General features: G+C 45.1%; 1 protein-coding gene across 2 annotated transcripts; it reads left to right on the plus strand.

The window, feature by feature from the left end:
* Positions 1 to 1,901: 1,901 nt before the first annotated feature.
* PITPNB (phosphatidylinositol transfer protein beta) lies at positions 1,902 to 20,438 on the plus strand. 2 transcript variants are annotated; one of them, XM_021544727.2, is made up of 12 exons: positions 1,902 to 1,968; positions 2,850 to 2,880; positions 3,726 to 3,871; positions 4,378 to 4,469; positions 4,595 to 4,602; positions 5,734 to 5,808; positions 6,951 to 7,034; positions 12,570 to 12,647; positions 13,140 to 13,250; positions 13,766 to 13,888; positions 16,851 to 16,935; positions 17,789 to 20,438. In XM_021544727.2, the coding sequence occupies exons 1-11, from the start codon at positions 1,949 to 1,951 to the stop codon at positions 16,896 to 16,898; spliced, it is 816 nt and encodes a 271-aa protein (XP_021400402.1). In that variant the 5' UTR covers positions 1,902 to 1,948; the 3' UTR covers positions 16,899 to 16,935; positions 17,789 to 20,438. The 2 variants fall into 2 exon arrangements, with proteins under 2 accessions (XP_021400402.1, XP_021400401.1); XM_021544726.2 differs by lacking the exon at positions 16,851 to 16,935.
* The last annotated feature ends 732 nt before the right edge of the window (positions 20,439 to 21,170 follow it).

Consider the following 21,170-nt stretch of genomic DNA (forward strand, 5'->3'; position numbering starts at 1 on the left):
AGCCAGAGCAGCCAGGGGCTGCTGGCAGTGCTGGTTCTGCTGCAGGCTGAGCCCTGCCACGAGGAGCAGCTCCTGGGGCAGCATTCCCTGCTCCGGAGGGGCTGTGGTGGAGCTGGGCTCAAGCGCTTTGTCTGTGCCAGCTCTGGGTCAGCGGGATGTGGCTGCTTGTGACACTCGTGTGTGGCAGGATGCAGCTGTAAACAGAGGCTTTGGGGGCTGAGCAAACACCAGGCAAATGTTGTCCATATGGGGAAGGAGCAGCAGGCACTGCATGCTGCCAGCGTTTTGAGAAACCAAATAAAGGAAAATCTTGAATGCTTGGGGAACTGAGATTTACACCCACCCTGCTGCTCCTCATGGCCCGAGCCAGGGCAGGCCTGAGTCACCATTCAAGGATTCCATGGAAGGAGGTGTCCATAGGAAGAGCCTGTGGAGGGTTTACAGCCTTTTATGTGGGGGAGGAGTGCTTGGCAACACTAATTTTATCAGGATTTCTGTCCTTCGTGTAAATGCCTCGTTGGTTCTGGCTCCTGGCAAGAAGAAATGTGGGGGACGATGGCTTCACCAGGGCTCTGCAGAGAGGGTCACGGATCACCTCTGAGGAAAAGGATGCACCACTGGAACACAAAGTGTGTTTTTCTTTCCAGTTTACCTGATTTCACATTTTTTCTCTGCATTTCAAACACAGGGAAAGCAAAAATCTGCTGGCTGTGGAAAACATCTGGGGATAAAAATGAAACCTAATGCTCAGGAAATAGAAAGCAAATAAATATATTTAGAATACATAATTTTTAGTAAATCCTGTCATTTTCCTTGAATTACAATTTTTGAGAACCTGAGAGTGGAAGTATTTCCTAGCTGCTTTGTTCTTAGGGCAACATTTTGCCACAGGATAACTTCCATCCTTATGTAAACCAGCATAAAGCCAAATTCAACACACAGAACATGCCTTGGGTGCTGCCATCCCTCTGCCCCCAGCCAGGAGCTGCGGTAGGACTTGTCCCTGTCACACTGCCCTGCACTGGCAGCTCTCACACCCCTGAGGTACCACTGGAATTCCTCTCCAGCAGGTTCCTCACAGCCTGAAGGGCTCCACCTGGGGCTGACTTCAGCCTTCTTTCAAGGTTTCTGAGCTTTTAGACACACAGACTACTTTCATTTTGTAATTCTTAGCGCCAGCTGAAGGTGGAAGCCCCAGCGTGGCTGAACTTTGTTAGGTTGTTATTAATCCCTGCGTCCTTCCCGTGACTGCGATGGAGGCTGAAATGAACGGTCTCACAAGAGGGCGGCATTGGCCGCGGAAACCGAGTCAGCTGCGGATTTTCTGCGCTTTCATTTGCGTGGCAACACAGGGGCAGCCCAGAGCTGACTGGGATCGGCGGGTGAAGGACTTTGCATGAAACATTGTAAAATGGGGATTTTAGCTTCCCGCGTGTGACAGAGGCAGAGGAGCCGCACACGGTGCTGGGTGTGACAGCGGAACCCCGAAATTCACCAGCACTGCAGCTCCTCGCTCCCCGCACGCTGCGGGTGACCCCGTTCGGTAACGGCGTCGCGAGGGCCCGACACCGCGGAGCGGGCAACCGGAGTGTGCAGCACCGGCCCGTCCCCGCCCGCCAGGCGGTGCGGAGGGGCCGTCCCGCTGCCCTGCAGGGCCGCGCTCGGTACCGGGGCCGCTCTCCGGCCCCTCACGCCCCTCACGGGCGCCCCGCGCTGACGTCACCCCGCCAGCAACGCTCCCCGGGGCCGGCCCGCCTCGTTCCGATTGGCTGCCGACGGGTGAGGTGTGAGCTCGCGGGAGCTGCGCGCCCTCGGATTGGCGGGCGGCCGGCGCGTGCGCGCCCCCCCCCCAGCCCCGGCGAGGCGCGAGCGCGATTGGCCGCGCGGGCGGGTGGGGGGCGGGGCCTGGCGGGGGGTGGGAGCGGCGCGTGCGCGGAGCGGCGGGAAGATGGTGCTGATCAAGGAGTTGTGAGTGGGGGCAGCGCCGGGGCCGGGCCGGGGCGGCGGGCACGGGGCGAGCCGGCACCGCGGGGAGCCGCCACCGGGGCCGCCGGAACCGGGGCCGCCGGAACCGCTGCAGCGCCCGGGCCCCGCGCCCCGACGGGTCTGCCCCGGCCGCGCCCGTCGCCGGGGCCCGCCCGCGCCGCTGCTGCCGTGCGGCCCCGGGGCCGCTCCGGTGCCGCCCTCACGGGAGAGGCCGCTGGGCACGGCGGGGCCGCGGCGCCGGCGGTCCCTGCCCGCAGCGGGAGCCGCGGCCGCGCAGCGGCTGCTCCGCGAGCTCCGTGCGCCGCCCGGGCCTGGGCAGGCGCCGCCGGTGCTTTCTCCCCGACTTCCTCGCACGGCAGCGGGGCCACAGCCCTTCCCTGCTCCCGGCTCTGGGTAGATCCTTCCCGTGGGGGCTCCTGCCAGCAAAGCACGGGCTGGTTTGTTTCTCTGTCCCGCCTTTCGGCTGCTTATTATTTCAAAGTCCTGTGAAATAATTACAGTCAAAGTGACGGTAGCCTCAGTGGTGGTAAAGGTAGTGTGTAGGTTGAAAAGTTTATGAACAAATTTAGCATAACACGAAGTTATTTTGACAGAGCTGGAAGTGGGTCCCAGATTTCCTGGGTCTTTTGAACGGCTTCTAACATCTTCCATCCCTTGTGTTTCATTTTGTAACGTATCTGGCATTGAACTTTACTTGGGTTTGTTGGGTTATATCCAAAGCCTCCCTGTCACAGAGATTTCTGAAGAGTAAACTTAGTTTGGCTCTTTTTGACACTTCTTTCTTCAGCATCTGTGTTATATCTATTATCTGCAGTTGAAGTCTAATGATTTGTTTTACTGAGTTTTCTTTTTTCCTCTTTCAGCCGAGTGGTTTTACCTTGCTCAGTGCAAGAGGTATGTCCTGATCCTCCCTGCTTTATTCAGACTGAGGGGTGGGAGGGGATTTTGTGTCAGAAACATGGCCAGCCTGAGTCCAAACATTCCCTGTGCTGTGGCCACACTGACAGAGATGAATGACACAGCTGTGAGTCCTGTTCTGAGCAAGGAATTTCCAAGGAAGCAAATGCAGCACCAAACATTGAGGCGTTCTGAGCCTTGCCCTGCCACCAGTGCAGCTGTGCCCTGGGGCAGCACTTTGCTGCTGATCCAGCACTGAGGGACTCCAAACCTCTTCCTGAAGCCACAGGTGAAGGAATTGTCTTCCCAGATCTGAAGCCAGCAATTCAAATGGCACTGAAGTGCACTTAAATAAGAATTATCATAGGATGTCTGTCATGACAGAGTGTTGAATGTGCTTCTGAGAGAAATATCACACTTGGTCTGTAGTGTGCATTTCCTGGGTCCTGTAAGGGCAGTATTTTGTTGGTTGAAAGTGTGAATTGGGAAGACTCAGAGCTGTAAATCAGTCACTCCAAAATCTATAAACTCAAAATTTAGATTTCTTGGTGCAATGAAGAACAACAAATACACTTCAGTTTTCCTATCCCAAGAGCTATGCTGTGCACCAAAGTGTTGGGTTGCTGTGCAACAGCTGGTGTGTAGAGTTGGTGTTTGTGAGCTGCAGATATGTGTTGCCAAAAAGTTGTCAGAGTGCACTAAATATGTTTTCTATGATGTATTTTACTAATAGTCTTTTTTGTACTACTGAATTGTCAGAGGAAACAACTAATTGTATTTAATGTGTTAAAAGTTTTTGGCCAACTTGGGTGCTAACGTTTGACTTCTCTTTCCTTTTCCAGTATCAAGTTGGTCAACTTTATTCTGTGGCAGAAGCTAGCAAAAACGAAACAGGAGGTGGGGAAGGAATTCAGGTCTTAAAAAATGAGCCTTATGAACAGGATGGCGAGAAGGGGCAATATACTCACAAAATCTATCATTTAAAGAGGTGAGGAAAGCCTTGATGCACATTGTAGTCCCTTGGTATTGAGAAAGAAATGTTGAAAGGTGAGGTTTAATTTGCTGAATCGTGCATGAGTGCTCTGGTGAGTGGGGAAATGTGAAATGCAGTGGATTTGAAATCAGATGAGTGGGACATAAAGTTCCTGCTGCAGGTCAGGAGCTGCTTGCCAGGGAGCTGGAGGTGAGGGCTCTGCAGTGCTCATCCTCAGCAGGTGTCTTTGCTGCTTTGCAAGAGGAAGGATAGCACAGCATTCCTCACTATCACATAGCTCACTCTCAATTACCTTATCATTACCTTTCCCATTTTTTCTCAACCATGTCATGATCAGAAAGGTTTTTGAAGTTCCTGTGTATTTCACTGCAGGTGACAACATGCATCATAACCCCTCAAATGCTTGGGTAGAATGTGCCTTTCTTATTGGAGTGGAAGGAAGCAGTGAGGAATTTCAGCTGGCAGGATTTTAAACACATTGTCCATGTTTGTTTTCCCAGTAAAGTCCCTGGGTTTGTAAGGATGATTGCTCCAGAAGGCTCCCTTGTGTTCCACGAGAAGGCCTGGAATGCATATCCCTACTGTAGAACAAGTGAGTCTCCCCCATGTGTGTTCTGTTGGTGTTTTTATATGTAGGACCTTTCAGAAACAATTGTATCTAATAATGCTCTTTTTTTTCTTTTCCTTTTCATTGCACATGTTTTCCAACGACACCAGTTGTGACAGTGAGTATTTGAAACCCTACCAATCATATATTGGGGGTTTTTTTTGAGATATATTTTGTCTGTTACTACCAGCACAATTGTCTGACTCCAGCCTGTCAGATGTGTCTTGCTAGGACGCCTGGTGTAGAGTATAACAAAGTAACTCCCTTCACATTATTTATCTGTGTGTGGCTGTAATTAAAACTTTAATTTGTCAGAGAAATTATTTCATTTTCTGTGTCTTCTTTTATGCCTTTAATTACCATTACAGATGCATGTCTGTCCTTGTAAGACGTAATGCTAAAAAAAGTGGTAGGGGAAAAGTGACATATCAGAGGCTTCTACACTCCTGAATGCAGTGAAATGGAATCAGTCCCTGCCTATCTGAAGTGCTATTGCTGTAAAATGAATTCCTGCCCCAGTTAAAATGGGGTAACTGGGAATCTAAATGGATCAGCACAGCTCAGGATTTGGGTTTGTTTTTATAAGATGCATGGGAGAGGCACATCATTAAGATTTTAATGCTTTTTCACATGTTTTGGTGATCTGTTTACTGAAAACTTACTAGTTAAATGTTAAACTGCTTTATCTGCTCAGTTGCAAACATGGTTCAGATTGTTACCATGTGGATGTGACACAAGTGAGTTTGGGCTGTTGAGCTTGACTCATCGTGGTAGCTGTGCACAAAGGTGTGTGCCCTCTGACTTCTGGAATCAGCAGGGCTCTGTCCTTGTCTTTAGATGTACAGTTTGGTGGAAGCTGGACCATTATGATCCAGCTTTATGATTGTAATTGTGCTGTACAGTAACATCTAACTGCAGGATTAATAATTTGAAAATTACTTGAACACTGAGGTAAAGAACTTCAGGTTGAGGAAGCAGGACAGGAAATGGCAGAGTTATTTCTACTGGTGTGCACAGGTAGAGCTGGATTTCTTGCACATGACTGGTTTTAATTTAGTACTCACTGCTCTGGTTTAAGATTATCATGTACCTATTTCTGTGTGTAGGTGAGGGGCTGTTTCTCTGGTAATTTCAATATATTGTATTGCTAGTCAGGAATTAGCAGTGGCGTGTATGTAAATACCATTTATCTAAACTTAGAACAGAGAGATGTAATCAGACTTGAGCTTTTTGCTTTTAATTCTTACAGAATGAATACATGAAAGATGACTTCTTCATAAAAATTGAGACCTGGCATAAACCAGATTTGGGAACAACAGAGAACGTGAGTTGGGGTTTGGATACCAAGCATTAGTGCAATTGTACAATTAATACAGATAAAGTATTTTATACTTGGTGATGGTGGATAATTACTGCACAAAGTCAATGCCTGACCAATGAGTAAAGCAAGAAAAGCATTTTTCAGGTCCTTGCGAGGTGGTCAAGCTGTGTTATCTAAGGAGATCAGGAGAAGAGGTTTGGTTTTTATATTTAGAGGTCAATACAGATGCTTGATTCTCATGCAAATACTTAAATAGCTTCTCAGCAGGTCCTTTTTTTAATTTCATGTTCTTTTATTGTAGACATACTGACAAGTTAGGCTGACAAGTTTATTTGGAAACAGGTTTCACAAGACCACTGGAATTGATCTGTGAGCACTGTAGTTAAATATTGAAGCTGCCTTTGTGAATTGTCCCAGCTGGTGATGTTCTTGTTTTCTCCCCAGGCAGTCAGTTTGGTTCATGCGTCACTTAATGAAAATTTTGATCTGTAGTGACAAACATTTATAAACCATCCAGAGAGGAGTAGTTGTCAGCCTGTTTCCAGTGCTTGGGTGAGCTGTAACTCTGGGTGTGCTACATAGAAGGGGGATTGTTCTTGGACAGCTCCACTGGCTGTAACTGAGTTTAGGTGTGTTGGACAGACCCCAGGTGTGGAGCTGATTCCATCCTCAGACCTTTACACACCCTCAGGCTACACCTGGTTCAAGGCAGGCCTATGATTCAGGAATCTGTGAGATCAGTTAGATCATTGAAATCTGCATATTTGCACTTGGAATTTTCAAACCACCTATCTAGCTCAAAAAGTTCATGCAGATTATGGAATGGGTAATGGTACTAATTAGAGCTTGATTTCATTAGTGCTAGCAAATGTGGCAGATGAATACAGCTTAATCTGAAATCCAGGTTTCCTGAATGCACAAGAAGTGAAGGCTTTGTGCTGGTTTAAAATTGATCAGTGAGTGAATTAAACTGTAATTGTAGAGATCATTCCCTTTGAGAAAGGCAGAGGAAGTAAGGGTAGGTTTGGAGAATGCTGCCTTTACAACATCCTGAAAAACTCCCTGGCACACACATGTACTGCACAAGGTGCATCACTGTGTGATTCCCAGCATGGGAGTAATTACTTCTTTTCTTTTTTTTGCAGGTTCACAATTTAGATCCAAACACATGGAAGAGTGTTGAGGTTGTCCATATTGACATTGCAGATAGAACTCAAGTAGAACCAGGAGTAAGTAAATGTTCTGCTACTGGGATTGGGATGTAGCATGCAGTTGATTCCACTTGTGCTTTGTGTTTTTAGTGAATAAGTTAAAATGGTGTGGATTTCACCCAACAGAGACATAAGAAGTGTCCTTAACAGAATCATTCATTTATGTGCCTGCCTTCCTTCTTTGGTTTTACTGCTGATTCTTTCTGCACATCTGGATCTGCTGGGGCTGTTGCCTGGTTTGTTAAATTGTAACAGCTGGACTATTGGACATGTAATATTTTTTGGACAGTAGGGAAATGGTAGGCACTAATATGGAGACTGTGTTTGCACAATAAATGTGATTGTCTTGGTTTTGTGCAAGGAGAGGCTCTTTATAGTGTTTAACTGTTATTTTCTGAAAGTGGATACTTGGATATCCTGCATTCTGGGAAGAGGACTTCTTTGCAGGAAGTCTTTGGAACTATTTTCAGTACATAATCCTCTTTTTTCTTTTGTACATTTGACCTACAGAGTATCAAAACTGAGTGCAGAGTGGTCTCATCCAGTCTTAAGTCTCTTGTGATATTTCTACATTTCTGTTTCCTTTTTATAAACTTCTATAAAAGCCATTTATAGAAGTTTATAAAACTTTTCCACTTTTAGCAAATATTTTAGAGGATCTTTGTAGATTCAAGTTCACAGTATAGCCCATTTTTGTGTAGGAATACTTGGGATTAATTTTCACCTTGTGATTGAATTTTTTATTTCCATTTCATCTCCCAGAAACTATTTGCTAAGTCCTGACTTCATTAACCAAAGCCTGGCTTTGTGATTAAACTCTTAGCAGACACTGGTGACTCTGAGTTACCTGCAGACTGACATCCTTGCTGCTTACTTGTTTTTCCCTTATGGGATTAGACATCAGGAATCCTTTGGGACCCACTCTTTTCTGTTATAAAAGTCTGAAGTTTCTGGCCTTTGTCTTCTCTCTTTTTACTTCTTAGGACTTCAGGAGAGACACTTTCTATTTGTGCTGTTATCTTTATCAAGTTTAGGTAATGGAACTTGAATTTTTTTTTTTTTTTTTTGGAAGTTCAGCTACATCATAACAAAATTGCCAAGATTAACATGCTGACTTGTGCTCATTTAAGTATGTATAGAAATATTTTGGGTGACAGCTGTGACTTTCTTTAGATACACATTTAACCCTGCCTTCTCTTAATCATCTCCAGCATGCAGTCTGTGTCACTTCATGTTGTTTGTATATAAAAGTGACTGCCCAGGAGAGAAAGACTTTTTAAAGTGTAAGCAAAAATGAGCACTTGATGAACATCAGAGGAGGCTGTGGTTTTGGAAATAATTTTCAGAAAAGTAGAGTGTAGTGGAAGCAAATTGATATCAGGTTCATAGCTATTTTTGTACAATGAAGACATTAAATGTCTTGTTTAGGTCATAATGGGTCTTTATTACTTGGAAAGAAAATTCTAAAATTCCAGTTTTCTACAAACTAGTCAGATTACACATGCCTTAAGAGTTTGAATTTCTGTGTGCTGTCCAGTTTTCTACAATTTGAGGAAATATATTGGAATATAGGACTTGCTCTTTTGTAGTCTGTAAGGAAGTGTTAAAAGATTCTCAAGTTACAGAGCTTGATAGGTGGATCTCTCCCATTTCAGACTTAATTTACCACGATAGGCAGCTAAACAGCTCCATGTGCTGAACCTTGGATTCATCATGCAATGGCACATCCCATGGGACAACCTATCTGTGTACAAATATGATGTGCTTTTAGTTTTATGCCCCTCTTTTCATCCTGTTTATAAATATTCATCTCTTCCAGCCTTGTTCCCAGTGACCTTTAACTTCTGGCTCTGGGCAGGCACCATGATGTGTGTCCGTGATAACTGGGCTGGTTTCATTTCTCTTTTGAACCTTGGCATTCTTTCAAAGGTGATCTCAGGCAATGGTTCCCCTGATAGCTGTGCTGTAGCTGCAGGACTCTTCAGAAGATGGGAGTGATTGCAAGACATTTTTTATTAAAAGCCATTTAGCTAAAGCTACTTAAAACACACGAGTGCCTGTCAGGGCAGTGTACAGTGGTGCTGGTCACTGTTTCACTTATGAGATAGGGGAATCATGCACTGAGTTGGGAGTATGGCATACTTTGATAAACCTGATTTTGGTCTTCTGGTGTGCTGTGAATGAGCACTCACAGAGCTGTGGATGATGTTGGAGGGAAGTTCTGGTAGGTGGTACCTTCCACAGTATCTGTATGTGAGTTTTTTGCTTGATAACTCCAGTAGTATTTACATTCTCTTGATTAAAACACCAATAGGATATTAATCTGGAAAGCCAGAATTTGTCCACCTGCCTAGTTAGTGTGATGTCACTCCATGTTCAATTCCATTTTCATGTAGTTCAGGCTGTCTAAAATCATTCTTTATAATAGATGGTTGCATTCATGCATATTGTACTGAGAATTTGAGCAGAAGCTGCCTGTGAAATGGCATTTGTGTATTTTTATTTAATGGTTTTGCTCCTCTGTCTTGTTATGCTGTCTTGTTATGTTTGCCTGTCTAGCTTTCCAGAGGGCTTCAGGGGTTTGAGCTGTAATATTTGCTCCAGCAGCTGCCTGTTTTTCTTCCTAAGAAGGACTTGTTGTCAGGAGTTAAGCTCTTGCTGCACAGATATTTTCCTTAAACTCTGCAAAGAACTGTTGTTTATTTGTACTTTGGCTCTAGTCCAGTCTTTTTCCCTGCATGCTTGTAGGATTTGTGTGTAGAGAAGAGTTCCTACAATGCTCTCCTGTCCATCTAGGCTTTAGTCTATAAAGGGTTTTTCCTGTCCTTAATAGGATTTGGGTTAACCGAGTTCTAAAAGGTCTTGCTTCAAAGCTTCTGTCTCTAGCATATGAAACCTTACTTTGACTCATCTATTTCCTTGGAATTTCTGTTTTCACTCCTACATTTTACTCATAGATAACATTTTCTTCCCCAATGTTTCCAGCTGTGGTTATTTTTACATGGATCCTAAATGCAAGAGCACAGTTGCTTTTTATCAGTGTCCCTGTGCAGTGGGAGGTAGGATGGCAGGTAACTTGGACTTGAGTGTCCAAGACAAATCATTCCACTGCATAAAGCAGGCAGATCAAGGCTGCACATGTAGCACAGTTCAAATGCTTCATGTCTCACACCACTACAGTGAGCTCTGCTTTGGCAGGATGTTCACACAGTGAAAATAAATTCAGGGTTGTCTTAATGCAGTACCTGGTTTTATTTATAAAACTGGCACTAAGATGTTGAATTCTTGTGTTTCTTTTTGGCATGTTGCTGCCTGAAACCAGCAGCAGCTCTGCCAGCAATTAGTTACATTGGCCAAATTGTTTATCCATTGCTGTATCTTGATTCACTTCAGTGTCTTCTATCCAGTGGTTGAGTGAAATTTTTAAAAGGCAGTCAGTCATAATCAGTAATTTAAAACATTCAGTGTATTTCTATAAAAACATTTTGCTGTAGTATTTGCATAGGTATCTTAAAGGTAATTTAAATGTAAAGATGACTCTTTTTCCACACAAGGATTGTTAAAAAATAATTTTTTAAAAGTGCATCATATTGAGCCTCCAGGACAATGCAGAACTTGAGGATTCCAGTGGGTTGCAGCTCTCCTCTCCCACGGTATTTGGGAATAATGTGTGAGTTGAGAAGTTGGTCCCAGACACAGCCAGTGGCTGTGCTCAGTGCAACAGGAAGGGGCTCAGGGCTGGATATCATGTGCTGCTGTGAATTTGCTCTTTGTGACGTCTGTGGAAAGCACATGTGCTTTATTACAATAAAATCATAAATAAGTGGGTTTCACTGAAATTCAGTTGACAAATATGGCTTGTGGTCTTTCTGCAGTTATAATAATTCAAAACTTTAAATGTTTTAAGTGTTGCTGTGCAGTGCTAATGCTGGTTCCTCAGGCTCTGAGGCGGGGGAAGGCTTGTGGAGCACCATGGCAGCCCCTGCTGAGGCTGGCTGACTGTTGCGTGGCTTCTTCAAAGTAGAATGTTGTTTTGCCTTAGAGGGAGAGCTAGAGGGGAGTGCTGGTTTGTGGAAGTCCATAGAACACTGATTTGCAATGAGATTGAAATGTCTTCACTCACTTGGCTGCTTCTAGGAAATACCTGCTCAATTCCTAAAGTATATGTTTGAGTCCTCAGTATGGAAGTTTGTCTGAACACCTAGTCATGTTTTCTCGATAAATTAGCCTATTTTAAATATTCAGCCTATTTTAATATGCAATGTAGGTAGGCATCTTCAAAGAACTAGGAACAATGAGAGAAAACTGGGGAGAAGAAAGTGTAACAGCTGATGTTCTGTAAGTGAAATCACATTCCTCTGAGAGGACTTCCTGGATTTTTCAGCTCCATTTGGCTTGCAATAGGTTTTTGTAAATGTCAGAATATCTGTAAAGCATTAACAGTTAATACATGTAACCTTGCTCTGTGGATTCAGAATTTAGTCTAGAAGTAGCCTTTGTTCCTCTGTGCTGATGGGAGAATCTGGAGTTGAAAATTGCTGTGGTCTCCAGCAACCAGGAGCTGCTTCTCATGGAGGTGTTTCTTTCACTCCATGTTCTGCAGATTTTCACTTCACTGAAACTTTATTTAAAAATGAGACCTTAAACTCTGCTAAACTTTCTTAGGCTTTTCTGTAGCACCTACCAAGCATTTGTTCTGTTTTGAAGCAACTTAAATTGTTACAGTTGGGTTTTATGGATGTAATGGTAATCTTGGATAAATGTTTTTTATACACAATACAAACCTTACTTGCTTTCACAGAGCCCAGAGTTTTTAATCCTTTCCTAGTTCCATGGCAGCATCTTTATCAAATAATCATTTTCGTAGCCCTCATCAGTAAAATTCAGTAAACCCATCTGTTGGAAACATTTGTCCCTTTCAGCTCTGTACCCATTGGCTTTCCCCCCATGCACAGGGAGTGAGCAGAGCTGTCCATGGTGAGGCAGCACCGTGTGGGCTCTGCTCCTGGCTCAGGCTGGGGTCTCAGAGTTGTGTAAAGGAGTTGCTTCTGCCCTCCTTCCCTCCTGTTCTGCCCTCCTTCCCTCCTGTTCTGCCCTCCTTCCCTCCTGTTCTGCCCTCCTTCCCTCCTGTTCTGCCCTCCTTCCCTCCTGTTCTGCCCTCCTTCCCTCCTGTTCTGCCCTCCTTCCCTCCTGTTCTGCCCTCCTTCCCTCCTGTTCTGCCCTCCTTCTCTCCTGTTCTGCCCTCCTTCTCTCCTGTTCTGCCTCCCCAGCAGTGGCCATGTGTTGCAGCCTGAATAGCTTTAGCATGCTGGTTGCTGAATTATTGCCTTCTCCTCCTGTCAGGGGTCACAGACCCAGTGGGGCAGTGCAGATGTCACAGTGTGCACAGCACAGGGCAGCCCTGGAGAGCTGTTGTGTTGGGAGCAGGTGTGATGGAGGCATGGAGCCAGCCTGGCAGCTGTGCTACACCCATCCTGCTCCAGCAGAAGCTTAACACAGTGGGATATTGAATTTGTTGGTGTTTTCTGACTCTCAGAGTGTTTTATGTTACAGGACTACAAAGCTGAGGAAGATCCTGCATTATTCCAGTCAGTTAAGACAAAGAGAGGACCTCTGGGGCCAAACTGGAAGGTACTAGGAACTGTTGTTAAAACCTTAGGAAGTCTTTATCAGCAGAATAACAAGGTTCATGGTTCCTTCAGAACTTGGCTCAGCTCCAGTTGAGGAACAAATTTTCTGTGGCCCAGCACATCCCCCATGTGACACCCCAAAAGCACCACAGAGCTTGCCAGTATGCCCTGCCAGCCATCAGAATCTATCCCAGGAGGGAATGGGCTGTGTGTGCCACACCAGAGATCCCACAGGAATTGAGCAGCCCACTGCTGTGCCCTGGAGTGAATCACAGGGAGTCTGTCAGGAACAGCCCCAAGTTACTGATTAGAATACTGTTTTTCTGTAATAATGCTTAGAATAATATTTTATTATAATAATTATTAATTTACTGTATTAATTTACTATAAATTAACTATATTATTTATCATTCTAATGCATTAATTAGAATTACAATTTCTAATAATTACACTTTTAAAGTATTAAAACTTTTTTTCTATTATCCCCAAACAGAAGGAGTTAGCAACTGATGAGGAGTGTCCCAAAATGTGTGCTTACAAATTGGTGACCATCAAATTTAAGTGGTGGGGACTGCAGAACAAAGTGGAAAATTTTATACAAAAGGTGAGTACTTCTGCCTTTGGGGCTGTGTTGATGTGGGGGTTTGAGCAGGAACAGTAGTGCAGTTTCCTATTGCTCAAAGCCAGGGAATTTCTGTCCTTTTCCCCAGCCAGTCAAACCATTTCTGTCTTGGTTTGCTGCAAGTGAGGCTTTACTGGTAGTACCAGAACAATTCTCTGGGGAAAAAAGTAAAATCTTTAGGAAGTGGATGTTCTGGTTTGGCTGTTGCCACTTGGAACTGGAACAGATTTTAACAACATTCTTCATAATTCTCAAGTAATGTGAATGGCTGAACTTTCTTGAAACTCTTCTTTTGATAGTGAAATTTGTTCATTCTTTCCATGTTAAAAGCATTTGAGAAATGAGGTGAATTTAAATTGGATCCAGGGGTGTGAGGTGACTGAATCTGTAGCACTCACTTCAAGATTTTTTACTCTGCAAACTGAGCAGCTATCACTTCACCAGCCTTTAGCAAGTCCTGCCTGTCTGTGATCTAATGCTTGTTTATATTCTTAAAGCAAGAAAAAAGGATATTTACCAACTTCCACCGCCAGCTGTTCTGTTGGATTGACAAGTGGATTGAACTGACTATGGAGGACATCAGGAGGATGGAGGATGAAACCCAGAAGGAGCTGGAAGCGGTAAGAAAGCTTTTTTTTTTTAAGGCTCAGTGTGCTTCTACTTGCAGATTTATCTGTGCAGAAACTGAGGCAAGTTGTGTGGTGTCCATGCCTGTGTGTGTGTGTGTTTGGGCAATTGCTGATGAGCACTGTGGCCCCTTGAGTGAAGCCCCATGGGCTTCCAGTTCCTGCATTCTGTGCTGCCTTAAGGTAAGTACTCTGATGTCATTAAACGCAGGATGTCTGCCCTGACTACCTCTGTGCTTATGGCACCACACCCACTGCAGAAGTCCCACTCAGGGCCCTTTTGGCACTTGTTGGTTGGAACTCAAATCTGTCACTGTCCCGTTCCATCACGTGTTTTGCTTTGTTTCATTTCTGGTCATCACTAGATGTGATTGCTTTTTCTCTTCAAGCATGTTTACAAGCAAGTTTGTGTCACCTGTCAGCTGTTCCACTTCTGATTAGCACACCAAACCAGAGTTTTACTTCCAAAAAGAAAGTCAGTAAAATCAGTTGAGATCATGTCAGTTTTCCTGCTTTAGTGGCTGTGAGGACCAAATTGTGTGGCCTGACATGGCTGATGTTTGGGAGAAAGCTCAGACGTAGGGCACTGTCACTGCTCTCTCCATTCAGAGGTAGAGAACCACCACAGGCTGGGAAGGAAGCCTTCTCTAGAGTCTTTCCAGAACATGACCTTTAGCATAAGCCTTTCCCATGTTAAATCCACTGGCATTTTTGCAGTTCTTGGATTTGCAGTTGTGTTTCCTTCCCATTTTGACAATTGCTTCATGCCTCAAACCCATTCAGGTTATGCAAACAGTTCCAGTGTCTTCAGCTCCAGCTTGCTGTTTGCATGGTTTGCCCCATGCCAGACACCTCCAGCCTGGTTGCCTGAGGCTCCAGACCAGCTCTGGACAGGGGCCCTGGGACACGTTCTGTGGTCTGTGCCTGGTGCATCTTTCTTCTTGGTACTAAAACAGCTGCAGCTCCTCCCTCCCCACTCTTGCTCTCCAGGGACTTTCCAAACAGTGTGGAACAGCCTGTGTTGTGTAGGGAATGTTTCCTGTGTTTGGAAAAGTGTTTCTTCACAGTCCTGTAGCACCAAATGCTCTTTTCCCATAAGCTGGAGGGTTGGGTCAGCAGCCCCACAATGTGCTTTGGACAAAGTTGGTGTTCACTCACTCTTGCAGATCTTGTGCTCTCTCATGGGCATTTGGGTATTTTTTGCAGTTATTTTCTCAAATCATGGGGGTTTCTTCTTTAATTCTAATTTATGCCTGATCCTGTTCGTAGAGCCACCTGTTCCCAGGTGTCTGTGGAGGAGGAAGCATAACAGCTGTTCTCTGTAAACTGATTTCTGTCAGAAGGGCTCCCTTTTGCACATCCATAGTTATTAATTTGGACTGGAACAGACTTTATCCAGTTTCCCTGAGAAAAGTTAGTGGCAGTGAGGAGTGCACACCAGAGGTGTGCTGGAGAGAGGCAGCAGAAGCTGTGTGCATGGTGAAATTGTTCCTTTGTGTCTCTGTGGACTGTGGATGTTTTGTTTCACATTTCTCACTGGTAAGTAGCTCCTTTTAAATACATTTTTTCCAAAATATTTGCTGCTCTTTTAGTTCTTAACTTAAGCCAAACCCAGCTCACATGTCTCTGGGTGTAACGTTTATTCTCATGCTTAAACATCAAACCTATTTACTTAATATTTTCTCATTTTGCAAAGGCAAATTGTTTTTTTGCAAATAGAATTGTTGTGTAAGATGTTAGTGTCAGGAATTTGGAATTTGTGTATTGTTGAAAAAATTGGGTTGTTTTGGTTTGGTTTTTTTCACAAGATAAATGTATGATGTTACACTAACCCAGATTTCTGTGGATATCGTGAAATGTGAGAGGAATGAGGACCTACTGTCTTGGGGTTTTTCCAAATATTGCAAGAGGGATATCTACAAACACCTATAAATGATGTAATTTCCATGGGTTTATGGTGCAGTGTGTTATTGGACAACCTAAGGGCAAAAATGTCATTGCCAAATAATATGAATGCTAGTTTTCTCCAAAATAATTTGTCATTCTTGTTTCATATTCAACTACTCCATCCATTGTACTCACCAGTACCTGCCATTACATCCCCAGTACACCTCAAAGTGTGTTTTATGGCCAGGACCTCTGGGAAGTGAGTGCTCAGGGATGAGGTGCTCCGTGTGACACAGATATGTCCCTGTCCCTGCAGTGGTCAGGAATGGACAGGGCAGCTCTAGGCAGTTCTGTGATGCTGAGAGCCAAACCTGGCACAAAGCAGGGCTGGCAGTGCATGTTCTTTCCCACACAGTGTCTTGGTACTCTTCCCCTTCTCATGAACACCTTTTCTTCCTTCTGCTCCGAGCTGATCTTTTTCTGGGTTCTGTGCACATTCCAGTTCTTTTGTTGCTCCTGTGCTTCATCTTCAGTCAATTTTTATAGTCAGGATCTCTGCTTTTGTTACTTTCTGTTACTCTCTGAATTCTCATCAGTGTTCTTCCAGAGTTCTTCTATCCCAGTCCATCTTTTTATCACTGTTAATGTTTCACTTGGTGGATTCTGTCTCTGGATGCTGGAGATGAGAAGCACCTCTGCTCCATGAAACATGCATCAGCTCATCAGTGCAGAGTAGGAAAGCATCAGGTCCAGCCAAAGCCCTGCAACCAACCTCTCTCATGCCTGTGTGAGGGTAGAGATGCCACACTGGCTATCCTGACCAGTGATTCTATGCTGGAGCATCGTGGGCTTGGTAAAAATTCAAGCAGCATTATTTATAGCTGCTCTCCAGTTCCCAGGTCTCCTTGCCAAAAAGAATTACCATACCATGGCCAAAGCCCCTGAGCTGTAGCTGGTCCTGGCCCTGGCCAGGGAGAGGCAGATCCTGGGCCTGCAGGTCATTCCTTCTCTCATACTAACCACGGCGTGCAGGTTCTGTGTGTGGAGCTCACGTTTTATTTCACTTCAGATGCGTAAGAAGGGTTCCGTTCGAGGCACTTTGGCTGCGGACGTCTAGAGGAGTTCTCTGTAGGTTCTGAGGCAAAGCGAGCTGTGTAAGTCAACTGCTGGATGGAAAAGGAGAAGAGGGATTAATGTTCTTTTGGATGGGAATTGCTAGCAGAAATCATCTTAATGTCCACATAACCCGTGTGGGCCTTACCTTGCTCCCGCTCGGTAGTGGTGTGGTGATCAGCAGGTGGGACTGACCCGCGGTGCCCAGGACACACCAGGTTGGCTCTGATGCAGGCACTAAGGCTGGGAGCAGAACTCCTGCAGCGTTGTCCACCTGCCTGGGTGCCTGGTGCTCACCCAGGGCAGGCAGCCCTGGTGTGGGATGTGCTGCTGTCGTGGCGCTGGCGCTGAGCCCTGGCACCCGCCCCTTCTGGGCACAGTCCCACAGGCCAGCGTCGCTTTGCTGCACCCGCGGTAGCAGAGTGACCTGTGGGCTCGGGCCGTGTCACTTTGGGAAGCTGTGGAGCGTCACCTTCCAAACAAATTCAGTTCTTAGAAATCCAGTTCCACCCGCAACACTAAACTGTGTCAGAGCTGTTACTGCAGGAGCAGCTTCTCCAGGAGTTAGAGACTCTTGGTGCTTGTGCCCAGCACTTTGGTGCTGCTGTTCCTCACAGGGACTGCTGTAACACCCCAGCCCAAGGGTGCCACATCCCACTGATGTGTGTGGGCTCCCCAGTGAAGGGAGCTGCTCCCACCCCTGGGGGCAGGTCCTAGCCAAGGACAGCTGCCACTGGGATTCCCTCAGGAGCCGGCATTGCTTTGGTGTGACTCTCGGTCCCGGTGGTGTTCTGAGGCCCTGTCCTGCTTTTCCCTGGAGATAATCTCCCTGCGTGTTTGGAGCTGTGTGTGAAGAAGCTGCTAATGCAGAAATTGCACTTCCTCTCTCCACAGCTGCGTAACCAAGGCCAAGTGAGAGGAACGAGTGCTGCCAATGACGAGTGACGCCGGACGGACGCCGGTGCCGATCTTGGCTGTGTGTGTGGGTGCATGACTCTGTATATAACTACACACACACATGCAGACAGAAAGGGTGGTTACAGTGTCTCCGGGTGCTATACCTGTCCTAGCAAAGATTCCAAGGAAACTGCTTTCATTATGTATATCCCAAGCAAATAAAAAAAAAATCAACTGAGTAGTGTCATTTAAAGGATGAATTTTGCTAACTGGTATGTTCATGAATGTCAATACTGGACCAATTTCTGCCCTACTTGTTTTCTCTCCTGTCCAAGTCACTTTGCTCTAACTCGCCCATCTCTCGTTGTAAAGAAACACTCAAGTTAATTTCAGTTTTATGTCTTCCCTATGTGATGAGTTTTTGGAATAGGAACAATGAATGTATTTATAGCTATTTATTTCTGGATTGTCATTATCCTCTAGTCAAATCAGAAAAAAAAAATTCTATTAGTGTAAATTGGAAGACTTTTACTGTTGAATAAGTTTAACCCAAACTACCCACTCACTGATTTAAAAGAAAAAAAATCATGTTTTATTGGACTTTTGTACATTGAAATGCTAACAGTTTTCTTCATTAAAATTGGCAAGACTAAGGAAAAATGGCTTGTGATTTATAAAGTAATTTGCAACTTGAAATTGTTCAGAACCTGCTTTTTAGACAAGTACACTGACAGCACCTATAGAGCATTTTCCAGTGTTATCTTAGGCTGGGCAGTGAGGACAGGGTCAGCCCTTCCCTCCAGGAGTACTCCTGACAGTGCAATGGCTGTTTTCCAGAGCTTCCCTTCGGAAGCCATGCAAGCATTCTGGATTTCACACACAGCAGTGGAATACATAAGTGTGATTTTAGCTGTTCTCATGTTGGAAATACACTTTGGGAGATGCAGACTTTCAGATATGATGACAGTTTCGGTTGTAGCCCCTGACACGTTTCCCTGCTGTCTGTGAGGGGGTGATGTGTGAGTGCCCCTGGGATAACAGATGCCTGCTGTAGGAAACTCCATAGGGAAAAGGTCTTCAGCATGTTTGAGGAGCCATTCAGAGCATATAACAGGGGGACATTAAGGTAATGCTTGTTAGATCAAAGAAAAAGTATTTTTAAAAGCACTAGTTAGATAAAGATCTATTAATGCCTGGTTTCTTCCCAGCACTTTTGGCAGGACAAGCCTTGCCTGACTTCCCAGGAAGGATCTGATTTCTGTGACCATCAGTGACAGAACATTCCTGCACTGGCACCTTGTCCTGGTGCTGTGCACACTGGCACTGCCACAACTGCCCAGTGCTGCAGCAGCCACCCTCCAGCCCCACAGTAATGTGTTTGGTTTCCTTTCTGGGTTCGTTCAGTGGCTGGTTGTCCTGTACCACCAGCAGGTTGGGTTGGTGAATGCAGAGATGTGGCACACACACACAGAGGTCATTAAGTACCCCTGGAACCCAAGGGCTCAGGTCTCAGTGCTGGAGTTTGTGTCCTGCCATTTTTAATGTGTTGCAACACAGAGGGAAAAGGGCCCTGTGACTTCCATGGATTTGGACTAGTTGTGAAAATTGAGAGAATCTTGTAGTGAATGTACAATGTTTCCTTTCCTTTGGCAGTCTCTGGTGCAACTGACAAGTAAAGCAGGCAATGAAATTTAATTAAATAAATTTGATCATAAAAAGCTCTGTCTCTTATCTCAGACACTCACGTTTTGCTCCTGAGCTGTTTGGTGTCCAAAAGGCCACTCTCACCTGGGGCTGGGTTTGGTTTGGGATTTCAGAAGGAGTGAAATCAAGGAGGATGCTGGACTGGCAGAGCTGTGACAGGGCATGAGGAGGTGCCTCCCACAGGGCACCAGAGGTGCTGAGGGGCTCCTGGTGTCCCTCCCTGGGGTCCCATTCCTGGGGCTGGCTGAGCTGCAGGCCCAGTGCTGGCTCTGGGGCAGGGTTCTGCCTGTTCAGGTTGTGCAATCACCTGCTGCAAAGGAGGGCTTGTAGGGCTCCTTTGGTAAATGCAGAATTGAATTCTCTCTTTACTACCAGCTTGTTTAGCTTCCAGATGGTGAACCAACAGGAAGCAGTGGAAGTGTAACATAGTTTTGATGTAATGGATATGTAAACGTGATAGTTATTCACTGCAATAGACTGCTGGGAACCATATTCCAGCAGTAACCTTTGAAATCCATCACTTGACTGTACACAAGTGTGATCTAAAGGGGACTTGTAAGGAATTTGCTCTTTTTCTGGAGGATTTTTAATCACTGAAGAGAAAGGAGAATGATTTCTGTCTTTTACCTTTACATGTAGACTGAGGAATGTCAGGGGGAAAAAATCTGCTGAGATTTTGGGTCTTTTGGGATTTTCCACCCTCAGTCCTTTCTAAATACTCTCTGAGCAATCTGAAAATGTGCTGTAAGACAACTTATCCTGTATTTCCAAGCTGCAGTTGATGCAGCCATGTTTAGCAGCTACATCATGTCCTTGAAAAGCAGTTCTATGATTTTATGGCAAAATCTGAAGCACGGGGTTGTTGCTGTGGTTTTTATTCAGTTCATACAATTCAAGAGTGTTCTACGTTGAATTGTGTCTTAATAAAGTCATTGGGAAACGATTTTTTTTGAAGTTTTGTAACTTTTAATTAAAGTTTCTACTTGCTTGAATTGATATGAAAAATTAATTGTCATCAACAGCATGTAATTGTCAGGAAGCAGAGATTATCCAGAGTGATGGCTGCAGACATTTTATTCCTGGGAGCCTCCTCCTTGTTGCCTGCTGTGGGCAGAATTCAATGTGCAAACCCTACCACAAACAGAGTTCTGGCATGCACAGTAGTTTGGAAGATTATAATGATAATGTGTCAAGCCCGGGTTTTGGAGGCAGATTTTCAGTTGTTTCCACTTGAGGCATCACCTGCATGAGGACCCTTCATGTGAGTTAAATGAAACCCTGTGCTGCTGTCCCTGTTTCCTCAGCAGAGGCTATTTGAGGTCCCAGCCCCTGGCAGCAGAGCCAGGAGGGTGCCTGCTGTGATTTCTTTGCAGTGCACCTGAAGACAGTCTGGAGGTATTTCTGCCACTGCCCTGTGCCTTTTTTTTTTTGCTAGTATGCTGGTACTTGTTCTGATAACTTGTTTTGGTGCTATTTCCCCACTTTTGCTAGTTATGCTGTATTTTTTAAAAACCTCTCAGCAGACAGCAGCACAGCCCCAGATGTGCTGCTGTTGCCCTTTAGGGACAATATCTGCCGTCCATGCTTCAGAGCAGCCTTGGATTTCTAATTGCTATAAGCACAGGAAGCCCTAATTTAATTTAAAAACTTTATTCCTCAGGTTGGAGACTTGTTT

This window comes from Lonchura striata, chromosome 18, assembly GCF_046129695.1.
Source record: "Lonchura striata isolate bLonStr1 chromosome 18, bLonStr1.mat, whole genome shotgun sequence".
Taxonomy (NCBI): domain Eukaryota; kingdom Metazoa; phylum Chordata; class Aves; order Passeriformes; family Estrildidae; genus Lonchura; species Lonchura striata.